Raw genomic sequence first — 15,158 nt, 5'->3', positions numbered from 1 at the left:
GTAAATCAGAATCACATAAAACTCCCACGTTCTTCAACTCAAAGTTTAACTTAGTGGTCAGACTACATGACTTAACAGACTAGTCTATTTCTGTTAGTAACACAACATGTGTTGTCTGAGGATTGAGAATGGCAAAAATAAAAAAAAACACTGGAAACACTGGACTTTCAGCATCACCATTTTTGTAATTACTTTGAAACTCTAAGCATCTGCAGCACATCTGCATCAATACTTATTTAAGACACTGTACATGTTAAATAATTACTCTTTGACAAAACATGAGTCCAAAAGAAATACACAGCAATGTGAGTTCTTAGATTTAAAAGGAAAATGTGCTCGGATGTGAGACGAGGATGCGTAATCTGAGAATGAAATATGAGATGTCTTACTATCTTTCCCTGTATTTGTTTGGAAAACCTTAACCTTTCAGAAGGAGCAAGTATCTTACTTGACTAAAAAAAAAAACACACTTTTCACCCTGGAAAAAGGGTGTCTGCAAATAAATAAATAATCATCTTTGGCAATAATTAAAAGCTTTAGAGAGTATATGGTACTTTTACAAAACAACAATAATATTTAAATCAGCATCCAATTACTAAAGCAAGAGTCACTTTGTGTACTGTATACGGGTGCCAAATTAGGATCTTTTGATCTTACAACCTTACTTACACAGCACTAGAGAAGAGTAATTTCACAGTCTAACTAAGCACAAGACAATAGCCGAAGCATTTTCTTATCCTGAGCTCTTTCAATACCTAGCATTCATTACAAATGGGGACAAAGGAGAAGGCTACAAATTACTGATAATGGTAGTCTGCTAATGAAGAGAATGGAGAAATTTCATTAGCATTTAAGAGAAAAGATTTTTATGACCTACAGTTGCTTTCCATTACGACTCACTTTAGAAAGAAAGAGAAAAAAATCTAATACTTCATTTACATGAGTGAGTGCCTGGGGCTCAGTCATCTGTTGATTGGTATGGACTCTTGTAATGCATTACAAACATAAGCATGTGTTTTCACTAACAGTATTAGCACCAACAAAAAGGAGCTTGGCTGTAATTTAGACTTTTAAATCACGGCAATCTTGGAGGATGAAAAACAAGCCTGCAGGGGAAAGTTTCAGAGCACTTGCACAAAGATACCTTTGATAATCCCTAAGAAAAACTGATATTGGGCTGTAGCTTGAACAGAAGGAGATAATCAGGGCCAATTAGATTTATCAGCACCAAGGTAGTAGAGAATCCATAAATATTAGCCACCGATCTTTTCTGGTGGAGGGAAAATAGCAGGGATGGTAACAGCAGAACATAAGATCGGGATTCTAATTCAAGAGGGCCACTTTCTTAGGGAATGATTTCTAAGGGGCCATAAGTGGTCCTAAAGGCAGCTAATGAGGACCTCTGAAGTACCATACGTTGACAGAAAGGTTGAAATGCAGCTCCTAAAAAAGTAAGAAAAGGGGGAATATAAATGAGCAGGCGATGTAAAATATCAAAAACACAGAAAGGATGAGGAACTGGAAAAAATGAATGTTTGAGTGCTAATGCCATTTATCTTTTGGTACATACAGTACAACAAGCATGCAAACATATGCCTCTCTGCGTGCCTTTCTGTTTTCTACATTCATCTGCGAAAAATCATTTCTGTTGTAAGAATCCTAATTTTAATAGATGAACAAGACATCCCTGAAGATAAATGCACTCTCGTCTCAGAACACCAGAAACCACTAGAGGGCTCCAGGTTTATTGGATTTACAGGCAATCCATTCTAGTTGTGTTTACAGCATAATCTGGTTTCTCCATTTTACGTCAAGTTAAAATTATGTTGGCCCAATTTTTTCTTGTAACCTTTTCTCATTATTTTGTACAACTTAGAAAATTCAGGGGTACATTAAGCATTTCAAAAGCTGTTGTTACACTAGTATTTCAAAATTGATCTTTGATCGGTTAGACAAAATGTATCAAGGCAATCAAATCAGATCTAAATATGAACTAACTCCTATAGTTTGCTACATTTGGCCACTAAAAAGAATTAATCATCATTACAACAGGGAGTCTCAAAATTGTCACCACCAGATCAAAGCACTAACTTGAAATCTCACTTTTTCTCTTCCTTCTCCTCTGTTGATCATGCATGCAACAAATCCGACCACTGAATTTCAAAATTGTGATTAACACAACAGTCAAAATAGCAAGTAAAAGCACTCAGAACATGGGTTGTGAGCCTTTAGATCACCTGTTAGAGTCAACTAATGCCACCACACGTGCTTTCTGCTTTCATTAACTTCAGAATTAAAACCACAGAGCAGATGACATCTGTTTTTACGTTACTATATTTAAAAGCATTTAAGTTGAAAGTAGATCATCCTGTGCCTGCATTGCGTTTATTTTCTTCTGTCAGTCAAATGTTACAAATCAAGTAGAACTGTTTCTAAACATCTTTGGATTCTGTTATTTACAGACCGTGATGGGAAAACATGTTTTACAGTTGCAAATTACATGCATAAGAGATTACTTCTGAAAATAATAGAGAGGAAATACATTTAAAAAGGAATCAGTCACAGTGATCTATTTAGTGTGTGGATAGTCACTTATATCCCTTATATGTAACTTGTAACAGTAATATACTGTGTTTCTTTCACTGACATACTGTAGTCTATTCGTTTTAAAAGACAACTTAAATGAAAGTGACTAAATTGTATAGTTTAATAATTTGACTCATGGACACTGCAAATCATATCAGGAACAAAAATGTCAATACTCGTTACAAAGCAAAACACAATTAATGTGATCTCTAACTTTTCAAACTCAACAACTGTATCAGAAAAACAGAACACTGTCCTACTGTACATATAAAAGAGCACTGGACTCAAGAAGAAACCTGAACTAACAGCTGTTGATAGTTTTACGATGGGGGATTCTAGCCCTGGTCCTGGGGCACTCTGTATTTTGTGGTTTTTGTTCCAGCAGGCTTATAATTCCCAATCGCATCAAAAACTATATTTCAGTTTTCTATCTGGGGTATGTTTGTAAATTTGCTTCCAGTGTCTACAAGATCAAATGGGATATGTAATTGGTATCAACCCCTTTCCCAGTTTCTGATTTGTCTCAGAACTGCCCTCCCTTCTGGTGTGTCAACTGACATACTTGAATAACTGTACCCCTGTACAAGAAAAACACTGAGGGACTGTCTGATACATTGTCTTTTCTACAATGCCTGTTCATCATCAACTGAACTGTTTTTTAGACCTGTAAAATTGAAAAAAGAGAGAAAACTCTTATAAAACACACCAATGACAGGCATTCTTTATTTTGACACTGCTGGAACGGTACACTTGAAAAAACCTATTCTAAAAACCGAGTGCAGAAGAGGACAAGTAAAAGACCAAACAAGCTAGCAGAAGAATTAAAGGCGGCAGTCAGAATCAGGGGTTAACAGCTCCCTTGCAATGAAATCCAGCCTCCAGATACAAGGTTGGGAAAGACAACTGCAAATTTGGAGTTACCATCTCTGTGAAAAAGATGCAATGTTTCTACCAGGGCCAAGGTGGCACTAACATACTTTGTCACTTTTAATGCTGGTAGATTTCTTGGATTAGTGAACAAGATCAATAGTCACAGCTTCTGTATTCCATAGTTCCCCTCTTGAAGAGATTGATTTACCAGAGTCAATGTGACGTGCGATTTACTGCTCATGAACTCATTGCTGCTAACGGTAAAAGCACACAAACAATATTTCAGGTGGGTAGCTGCATCAGCATGCGTAGTCTGCAAAGGAACAAGTAATAGGTTTATTCCATGCTGAAAAGAGAAGGAAACAAGCACACAACATTTCAGCTGTGGACCTTCTTCGGGTGAAGAAGGCGGCTCCACAGCCAAAACGTTGTGTTTTCTGACACATGTGAAAGTTCTATTTTAGACAAGCTCTACAAGCTCATCAAAAAGCTGAAGGCTGAGTGGTCAATTCTGGAATTTCAAGTTTGATTCCAAAGCCCAAAATGTTTCACTTTAATGGTCACACCATGGAAAACTCTCATGAGGTCCTGTGTTAATGTGTCCATCTTATCATCAGGACAAGCTGTGTGTTAACAAACATCAACAAACTCTCTAAGTACTTTCGTAATTTTATTATATGTGCATATTTAAACCCCCTCAATTACTGCAATGCCGATAGCATTACAAACTCTTTATGCATTCCAACTTAAAGTGCACAATACGTGACGTACAGTATTTAAAATACTCCCACATGAGATGGTTCGGTCTACTTCAAAAAACCCAACAGCTGCACTTCAGCACTTCACATCAGCACACCAGTGGGCACTAAGTAATAAAAGTGGAATTTAATGTATAAAGTGCTTTGTTATACATTATTCACGTATATTAATGAAACATGCAAGAAAGAGAAAAATCTCTCCACACGTGTGCTAGCATTTACAGTATAGAGAAAAGTTTAAACTTTTACATAGAAGTAATATGTGATGTTCACAAACCTTAAAACATCTCAGTATGAGCACCAACTCCCCTGACCATAATATGTGACGTAAAATTTCAAGTTTGCTCTTTGCAACACAAAGTACTGCTCAAACTACATCAACTGTTTCTGCTGATTCCTGTATTTGCTCGTTGGAAATTGAACGAGGATGAAGACACCAACTGATTTGACAGTCAGAATGTGATCAATTACCAAATTGCTTATTTTTTCATATACAGTATACTGCATGATGACAGGATTTGACAAAACAAGCTAAGAATCATATATCATTTGACACGATTGTGTGGTGTATTCTTATCTTTAGAGATGACAAAAAAAAACTTTGAATTGACATTGCACAGCATGTCTCATTTTTGTGGTGTCAATCTAGGACAGAAGCAGTAAGACACCTCATACTGTAAATATTTTTAACACAAAGTTCTTTTCGCATGTGTATATCTAGAAATACTAGGCAGGCAAACGAGCAATCCGCGTTAATTATTTATAAATAATAAAATCCAGTTTTGACCAAATGAGATGTTCATTCTTGATCTGTCAGGATCTCAAAATAGGGACTTCACTGATTAGAAATATCTCTTTGTGTCCTCACCTGAAATTCATCAAAGCACAACAAGCAGGCTTCCTCACTGATCTCTAAAGCTACTGGTGCGATGGGGTCATAAGACTTGGCCATTAATCCAGGCTTCCTCTTTGGCAGAGTTTGTTTAAGGCGATGGATTCCTATGAAATGACAAAGACAGCTCATCAATTGGTTATATCTTCACAGTCATAATTACACAAAAACACGCTAAAAGGAATTCTGCAGATTCCTGCATTACAAATAAGAATACAATTTACTGCAAGCGCAATTTACTACAAATCAATGAAGTAGAACTGTAACTGTGAAAGAAATACATCTCAACACTGTATGAAACAAAAGGTCTTAGCTTCCAATATTTACTAATTATGACACCACTCGCCTGCGCAAGACTAGGATTTATGTGAAGCATATTTAATTACTGTTGTGTTCACTTCAGATTTATAAAAACAGTTAATAAGGAATAATGAACTTGGAAAACTTCAACACATTGATGTAGGAGAAGATGATATAAATGAGTAATCCTGTTCAAGGAATGATATTCTTATCTTTTAAAATACAATCAGCTAGAGTTAAATCAGCACGTGTTTTATTCAAACTTTACAGTGAATGCACTGAATTTCTGAATAGTATTTTCTATCTGCAGGTAAACCCCTTCTTAAATGAAATTACAGTAAGACCCATTCAAAATTTAGAAGAATGTTTTCTAGAAAAATTAAGTATGCCTGTTTGTATCAGTAATAGCTCTGCTCTCAAGGCAATCTTACTTGTCTAAATTTGGTGTATACTGTAACAGTAATTTTACAATCAACTTATAATGAAGTAAACTGGAACAACTACAGTACGGTGGAAACTAGCACTAGCCTAGGTTATGTGATCAGATATGAAATCCTGATTTAGCTTATCCCTGACTTTTTTCAGGTACAATCCAGCTCTGTGGTATGATAAAAAAGTTGAGAAAACTCACTTTTATGGACGTCTAACATAAAACCATGAAAATGGACCCTCTTTTTCTTGTCAACCGCAGCATGAGAATAAAACATGTCCATTACCATAGTTTTCCCTGTACCTGGAACACAAACATTGCATAATGAATTACGCAGAAAGGCATTAATAAATTTATGTAATTATAATTATAATTTTTTATGTATGATATTTTAAAATATATATATACAATACTTCACAATGACAGTATTTGTACAACAGTATAAAATGTTGAGAGATAAAACTGTTCCCTCCTGGGTTATAGCACTGTCAGGTGGTATCAAGCAATACAATCAAGCACTTTTTCTGTGAAAAATGTGTGACAATCTCTTTATTTATTCAGATTTAAACAAGTAAGAAGTAATGGCACAAGAAAAAGCACCTTCATGAATATATAATTTAGGACTAAACCAAAACAAAACCTTAGTTTCTCATTCAGATACCCAAGAAACAAACTCGTGATCTTCTGTTCAGTCTTGTGAAAGTTACAAACAGGCTTGGACATTCTGTGTGCACACATAAATGTCGACATCGCTAATTGCCTATTTGCCAGCGAGGAATAGCCTTATTGCAAAGCACTTTTGCAAGTAAAGAAAGCAAAATGAAAGCACTGACATCCTAACTTGCTCTCAGTAGCTGTTGTTACACCTGGTCAATTCAGTGTAGCAGTCGCACCCATTCGTGAGGTTCTTTCCCAAGGAAATAAACATTGTCAGATAATTTTGGGACCGCCTATCTGCCACTGACTTGCCTTTGTCTTCTTGGATAAAGCGTCTATATATTGTGATCTCAAGCATCCCATCAATCTCCCTTTATTGAGAGGCTATTTTCCACTTTTGAAGCAAACAGCCTTGGAGGTTTTGCTTAAGTGGCTGCAATTAGAGTCACTTTTTTAGGAACAGACCCCCTTCTGGTGTTCAGCATCAGAAAAGGAGAAAAAGAGGAAACTTAAAAGCTGGTGCTGACTCAATGAATAGGTGGAGCTCCGGGGCAAATACTGAACAGTATCCTGAGAAACTACTGCGCAATGATCTTCCATTCCTACTTAACTTACCCACATCGCCATAGATATAGAAGCCTTTCGGAGGCTGAGGTTTTGTGAAAAGCTGAAAAACAGAAAAGACAGATGAAACTAAAAATCTTTCCTTGTGATTTAACATAAATATAGTTCAATACCACATTTTATTTCTTTGAATTTATCATTCCAGAGGCTGATGGGTGTTGTCGCTTAAGTGCGATCCAATATTATTGCATTGTCTTCATGTCTAAAGCAAAAAACATCCCTTTTCTCAGTATTCCTCCCGTGTCAGTTGAGGAACAATAATAATAAATGTCTGTCATGTGTAATCAATAGCTTATATCAGGCTTTTTATGCATGAAACACTAACAATGAACAGAAAGACACAATATTCACACTCCTGATTAGACATTTTAACAGAACCAAAAGAAATGTAGTCTAATGCCAAACCTTTCACAGGCTACAGTTATATTAACTGAAACAAAGTGATTAAAAGGAGTTAAGAGGAGTAAATTTAAATTAGTCAAATTTAAAACTAATTGAGGCAGTTAAAAATGGTAAAAAGACATCAGCAATCAGCTATCTGGATTGTGTTCCGGAAACTGTGGCACCCCAAAACAACAACTAAGTGGAAGAACTACTGGACTCACTTTGCTATAAAAACTATAAAAAGACAAAAACATCTTAAAAAACGAATAAGTTATTGCCAGTCCGAAAGGCTATGATACAAAACCGAAGAGGAAATGATCTCATGGCACCACTTACAGTGCATTTTGATTCAGATAATCACTCGTGCTGTATTTACATTTTCTGAGCTTTAATACGGTTGTAAATTGAAAAGTGGACATATCTCTCCGTAGCAAAAATGTAGTAGGATCTGCACCAGAACAATACTACAATGCTTTGAAGTTCCCATGTGGCTCTGTGCCAATAGTCCAAAGCAAGAAAGAGGTTCTGAAGAGGGATATGGTTGAAATGTTTCCGACAATCATTTTAAATAAGACGAACTGGGAGGGTGAAATATCATGAAAAATAACATTAAAGTACCCATGACGTTCCAGGAATATCAGCTGGGGAAGTCACACAAAAAAAGTGTTCTGTGATGTGCATGAAGTTGACAGAAATTAAATGTAGGCTTTTTAAACTATTGCATGAGCTTCCCATCAATGCGTTAGTTGGTTCATTTAAGAAATCATTATCTTGGATGCTGAAAGTCATTCCCTTCGGGGGGGATTCTAACCAGAACATGTTTAATGAGGTCCATTTGTTTTTATGAACTCTTCCATGACCAGCTGGCGGCTGTGAAGGACAACAATGAGCAATAACGAATCTCTAAAGTCACTCAAAGTCGCACATGTTCATGCTTGGTTGTATAACGCGTTGTTCTATCACCGATTCACTTCTGAATTCTTGTTTATTTGCTATGTACCCCAAAGGATCCTTTTTACTTGTCCTTTTAATGCAAAGTAACTTTTGCGCAGACTCTGAACACTTAATCAAAAATGGATATTTGTTATGATCTCTTTCTTCAGCTCATTCTGCTACTCATTACTGTATCATAGCTGCCTCATTTTTACTAGTAGGAGAACAGATTTGATGCAGTGCATTTGGTACTAATAATGTCTAATTAGGGGATAAATACAAACATGCTACCTACTCCTACATTAGAAATGCACAATGACAATTTGGTCAATATTTTAAGCAAGTGCATTGCTGTTCTCCAGAGTACAAAAGCTGAGCTGCAGAAGTGGAGAGCAAATTAAAATGGCAGCAGCATGACCTAATTCAAACCAGTGTAATTGCTGAAGAACTAGAGTTGGAAGCATAATTCCAAAGTATCGTTCAGCATTTAAAAGCAACGTCCAAACAATAAAACCCTCTCATTATAACTGAAAGACACAATAAAATTAAAAAAAAAACAGCAGGAGGTCATTTTCAAAATCTGAAGTCCTCATCTTGAGTACTATCTGCAACAAGCTTGCTACTAAAAGGTCTCATCTTACATATAATACTCATCTAAAGACATACACCGTATTTCTGGTCAATTCTTTTTTTTTAGGTAGAATTAACGACATATACACTTTGTTGGATTGCAGAGACAAAGGTTCCTGCATTCTCAAAAATGTCTTAATTACAAAGTCTTCCATTTAATTTACAATTAGTGTCCCCTTTGTCAAAAAGCTTTACATCTCCTAAATGCAACTCAGTAAAATGCATTATGTATTTTTTTAGGTATTGGACATGTACTGTTTTTAAAATAAATAACTACAACTATTACGGCAATATTACTTTTCTTGTTATTATATGGTATGATCCATAATAATAAAGAATCGTGAAAAGTAAATTTAATTTCAGCAAGCAGAACACCTGGTGATGCTTTTAGAGTATCAGGTTTGAAGTGGAGTTACTCTTCAGCAAGCACAGAGGCTGGACACTGCTGGAAAAACCCGCCTTCAATTAGGCAAGAGAACACAGCCAAACAAAAGACAGTCCTTGTGAAAAGAAAAATCACTTTGACCAAAAGGTAGACGGCAGCTAAACACAGTAAAACAAGCTGCATTTCAGGAGTCATATTCAGTTTTAAGCATGAGCCATTAGATGTTTGTTTATTACATTATGAACGGCATGTTCAAGCCCAATTCCAGCTGGTACAAAGGAATGATCTTAAAAAAGTTATTTCCATTTTTATTTTGTGTAAACATAATTAAAGGAACACTATTTTCTTACAGCCTTCTCAACTCTTAACTCCGAGATATGCCATTATATTTCTCTAACACACTGACTTTGCTAACGGCGCACATTTGTTTACACATCTGTAATAATTTTCAATAGTTTTTTATTTGTTTACATTTCTGATGTAATATAAACATAAATTGAAAATTATTTGTCTACTTTATGATATCAGTTGGTTTGCTCAAAATGTGTACATTAAATACAAAGGCTTCCAACAATCTTTCCTTTTTCTTAGCCGAAGAGTTTTTAATCCACCCTCTATGTGGTACGCTGAGTATCCAAAGTGTCCATAACAGTTTCGAAAAACATACAGCTTTGCCAGGAAACAAACTATTATAATCCCGACTTGCATGAGTAAGTGCCGAAGTGCACTTCATAGGCACAGACTTTTTCTAATATTCTGCCTCTGTGCCTCAAGAGCTCTACCTATCAAATCACTGTGCCTCATGGAATGGATGAGAAACCTTTAGCTGCTGTCTGACCAAGACATTCTAGATTTTAGAGCTGATGATGCGAGATGTTTAACTCCTTCTCCACCTCTCATGACGTCCTTTCTGCCCTTCCCTAAATGTCGGGATCCTCCCCAGAATCGCCTCTCCTGCTCCTGTGGATGGACCAAAGCCTGTTGAGATCCCTCTGGCTTGTCTCAGTGACTGTGTTACTGAGACAGCTCTCACAGACTACATTCTCTTCTGCAGTAAGATCGGCAAGTGAGTTTTCCCTCCACTTGTCCCTGACCTTCTTTCCTGTTGCTCAGCCACACTGCCCCTGATACAAAGCGAAACACAAAACCAAGGGGCCCCTCGGGAACAGCAATCCAAAATACCGTTCTTCTTTCAAAATATTTTGATAGCATAAAATATGGCTCCACGATCACAAGCACATATTGTAGAATAAAAAATATATGGAGCAGATGCTTTATTCTTCAGAAAAACAAAAAATAACAAATCCATGACACGAGGCAGCACTCTCTCCTGTTGCTGCTCCAGCAACACCTCCATTAGCAACCTCGAATGTCCTGTAGATCCATCTGTCCCTTCTTTCTTTGACAACCCTCCACAGCCTACTTGACAAAGGCTCATCTCCAACCTTTCCTCTTCATCAGTGTCCTGCCAGATCATTACTGAAATGAACCTACAGTATGCAGGACACAGGACTCGAAGCCAGCAGTGGTCACTGGTCAGCATCCCTTTAATCATTTCTGTCAACACTGTTATTTCTCAATTTCTCCTTTAAAATGATTGTCGCTGACAGAAGTCACCTTCTTAGGATTTGTTCGATACAAGATGAGATCTGTCGACGTTGAATTCAGCTACTTTTTCTGGCTAAGTTATTTAATGATCAGTTCTGAAGCTGCTGAGCAGTTTGCAACAATAAAGCATATAGCATATTTATTTTTTGTTCAGTTTTAAGCTACAGCCTGCTTAAGAAATCAGTCATATCTTTCAGAATAAATAAATGTGCATTTATTAGCTTTTCATAAATGTGCATGTACACATTATAGTGCACCAAAATGATTATATTGATGACTAATCAGAATCACTTCAACTGATGCTAGGTAAAGGCAAATTACCTTTCTACATGATTTGGAATGTGATTGGTTAAATTGATCACAGTTACAATCCCCTTTATAAAAGGTGTCTACACTTATGCAACAAAGGCAGTGAAAGTTTTTTATTTTTAATTATTTTTCCTAAACATTACGCATTTGTTTTTCACTCAAATATTGTTGGTTACAAGATCTTATTAAATGTGAAAAAAAGGTTTGACATGATTTGTCTTGATTTCAGCCTTTACATCAGCAAAAGTTGAAATTTCAATAAAGGTGTGTAGACTTTTGATATCCACTGCAGGTGGCTTTAAACAAAATTAGACTATAATTACTTTATCTAAATGTCAACCAATAAGCTCATTTTATATCAATCAGGCATCAAACACTGTAAAAGAGAAATCTGATAACAATACTGTGGTTTAAATAAAATGTGGTGAACACCAACTGCTAATGCCAAGCCCTGCATATGATGTCACACTTTCAGCCTCACTCTACAGCTTTTGTTCTCCTAATCACAAATATCCAGGTTGTAAAGTCTAGTAAAAGACACTCTATAGATAAGAGTAGTACAACTTTAAGCTATCAATCTTTTATCATTATCCTAGATTCCCCTGAGTGGTATACTGTATTTGTCTCCTTGGTATAGAACATACTTTCATAGTTGATAATGTATGTGTTTTACCTAACAAGTACAGTTTTGACACAAGTACTAACCATACTGCAAGTGTAATCTCATTTCTTTCTTTCACATTGACTAATATCAATGTGTGCTAGGTTCATATCACCCAATCACCTCAACTTCACCCTACAGTAATGCTAACACCATATGGATCTCATGTAACTCTTGTTTTTAATGGTTATATGATTTTATTCACTGCAGACTTGGAGTGTGTACCAGCATCGTGTCTATATTACTGCATTGTAACAGCACTGCCAGTACACGCTGCTATTTAGTACTTATTTTTTTTGTTCTTGTTTTAGTGAGGAACTTATTACACTTTCAACATTTTTGAACTCACCTTATTATAACTTTGCTATTTTTATTTTACTACACTTGCTTACAATATTTGCTCCCTTTACACTTAAACCTGATGCTGTGTAATGCTGTTTAAGTTGCACTGAACAGGAGCATATGTTGAGCAAATAACTTATAGCATCCTGTGGCCAGTAAAAAGCAGACTGCCCAAAAATCTGTCTTATATTAAGCGGAATGAACACAATTCCCCATTCCAGAAACATTGACACAGTCCACCATTCTGTATCAAACTCTGGTCTATTCTTCTGAACTTCCCAGCCCACTGTAGCGTTGATCCAGGTTGGCATTGAGATGCGGCGATACCTGTGTCACACATGGCACTTAAAGTCACATGATTCTGAGATGATATATTCAGAACTGGGCTATTGTTGCTTGACTGTGACTGCCTCAGTCTGCAAATCTCTGCTGGTCCCTCACCTTTACTGGTTTTCCAACCTAAAATGTTCATACAGTAAGTCTGCTTGCACAACTGTCATTATGTTGCTGGGGTTTAAGTTCTTCAAGCCGTTCCCTTTTTTCCTAAAAGTTTAGTTCGTCGTACATTGAGTTTGTTGTACATTGGGTCTCGTACACTGATTGCTTTTTTGACTACTACTCGCTAGCTTCAAATAATCTATTTTCACCAATGTTTTTCTTGATATTTTACTTTCTGCAAAAAGTCTAACTCTTCTGTGCTTTTAGACATGACTCACCTGAAGAGCTAGGAGACTAAAAAAATGCATAGAATATATTTTAAATGTCTCCCACTTTCTTAACCAGAATAAACACTTCCCCCTGCTGCAACACATTTCCTATAGTGAAGACCAGTTGTGATCAATCATTAAATCGGTTCCTATTCCAGACATTACCTTGCAATTCACAACCGGCAACCCACTGAAGCTTAGCAGGAGTAAGCCTTTGTGGGCCATAATGCCCCAGTATTATGACGGGGACACTATACTGTAAAAAGGCACTGCACTTCAGATGAGATGTAAAAATAAGGTCCTGACTCTCCATGGTCATTAAAAATCCCGAAGCATTTCTTGAGAAGAGTAGGGATATAACCCCTGTGTCCTGGCCAAATTTCCCCATAGCCTTTACCAGTCAGGGCCTCCTAACAATAATCTAAGAAGTGGCTTCATCACTCTGTTCTCCTCCCCACTGATAGCTGATGTGTGGTGAGCGTACTGGCGCAATATGGCTGCCGTCGCATCATCCAGGTGGGGCTGCACATTAGTGGTGGAGGGGAGTCTCCATTACCTGTATAGTGCTATGAGTGGAGTTTCCAGAAAAGCACTATACTGTATATGTGTTAGGATTATTTATTATTTATATCTTACCTAGGTAGATTTTCTAGATTGCTGAATGTGTGCTGCCCTCAGTTCTCACCTTTGACAGGAAGCTCAGGGGAGTGTTGCTGTATCCTTTCAGGGCCTTGTGCAGCTGATCTAGATGCTGAAGAGCAACTCTCTGCTGCTGATCTTCTCTCAGTGCACCTGCTTGGATAAGGCGATTGTAATGCTCCAGTGGGCCACTGAAGCTTGAAGAATCACCAAGAGGCCAGCTTTCAATGGTCTGTGTAGCTGCAGTGTTTGCAACATGGACTGCATGGTCTACAATAAAGAAAATGCACAAACACTTTAATTATGGCATTTTAGCCCAGTATTAGCTTGAAACATGCATGCTTCTAAAGTTAACTCAATAGGTTGTGCTGGCATCTTAAAAATGTGGAGGTCCCCACTACTAAAAAATAATAATCTTTGTGTGTGCATATACAAATGCTCCAGTTTTTCATTTTTGACATAATGCAAGAAATTAAAAAAAAAACTTTTGTAAAGTAAAGAAAAAACTTGTGGGCAGCTGTTTTCCTGCTGGGATTCGCCGGACACACAGAGGATAACTTTACTGTGCGAAAGACTAGGGTGCTACGAAACTAGAGTCGAAGATGGTGTCGTCACGTTCTGTTAAAGGTTCAGTACCACTATGTTCTACTACTTGGTCAGGTGGTTTAATGCGTTTTTAAAAACACGTTACTGGAATCTGCTGTCTGAAATATTGTAGTGGGTGCATAACGTCTCGTACAAAAATATTTCAAACTTGTCGTTACGCTTAAACTTTCATTGAGTAAGGCAATATTCCTTTATTTGTTCAGTGGCATTCCAAAGGACTTTTCCTTAATGAATATCTGTTTTGAAAGGACGATTTGCCAAGGATCATATTAAGAACTTGTCGACTGACATTTCAGTATTTTAGTTATTTTAAAGCCTGGAATATTTTATATACGGTTTGCTACACCGCTGCCATCAACCCGCAAGTTTTATTCCATTTTAATCCGTACGCTAAAAAAAACAGTTCTGTCAGGTGACAGCAGCACTTTTAGAAAATAGAACGTTTTGTTTGAACAAACATCCAGAAAGAAAATAGGTGCTCACCACTTAAGGAATTCCGTGATGTACAGAAGAATTTCTTTTGAACTAAAATGTTTTCTTTATTTAAAAATCGAATGAAACATCTTACTGTAGCCAAGGGTAACAAGGGCGCAGCCATTTTCTTTCAAATGATTTCAAACTTTATTAAGAAACAGCACAGGGCAGAGTACATCAGAAAATGTGTTTGTTCAGCAATTTCTGTAATTTTGTATTTGTAGATTTTTTGTTCAAACGTTACATTTTAAGAAAGGGTTAGTGTATTCTGTTTTTCGTTCACGATAATATACGTCATAAGGACCAATTATGTTGCTTATTTCTAAATGATTCTAGATGTTTCTAACTGATAATATAACGTTA

General features: G+C 36.7%; 1 protein-coding gene across 1 annotated transcript in view; it reads right to left on the bottom strand.

Moving 5' to 3' along the window:
* Nucleotides 1–14,955, bottom strand: part of afg1lb (AFG1 like ATPase b) — a 48,670-nt gene extending 33,715 nt beyond the window's left edge. The window contains exons 1-5 of the mRNA XM_088625772.1: nt 14,805–14,955; nt 13,762–13,985; nt 7,109–7,160; nt 6,038–6,139; nt 5,083–5,213 (exon numbers count right to left, since the gene is read on the bottom strand). Of these exons, the coding sequence (XP_088481898.1) occupies nt 5,083–5,213; nt 6,038–6,139; nt 7,109–7,160; nt 13,762–13,985; nt 14,805–14,919 (624 nt within the window). The 5' untranslated portion in view covers nt 14,920–14,955. The remainder of the gene's footprint in view (nt 1–5,082; nt 5,214–6,037; nt 6,140–7,108; nt 7,161–13,761; nt 13,986–14,804) is intronic.
* Between the last annotated feature and the right edge of the window lie 203 nt (nt 14,956–15,158).

This window comes from Lepisosteus platostomus, chromosome 3 (genome assembly GCF_059453375.1).
Source record: "Lepisosteus platostomus isolate fLepPlt1 chromosome 3, fLepPlt1.hap1, whole genome shotgun sequence".
Classification (NCBI taxonomy): Eukaryota; Metazoa; Chordata; class Actinopteri; order Semionotiformes; family Lepisosteidae; genus Lepisosteus; species Lepisosteus platostomus.
Note: the sequence above shows the minus strand (reverse complement) of the source record. Positions and strands in the feature narration are given on the sequence as shown.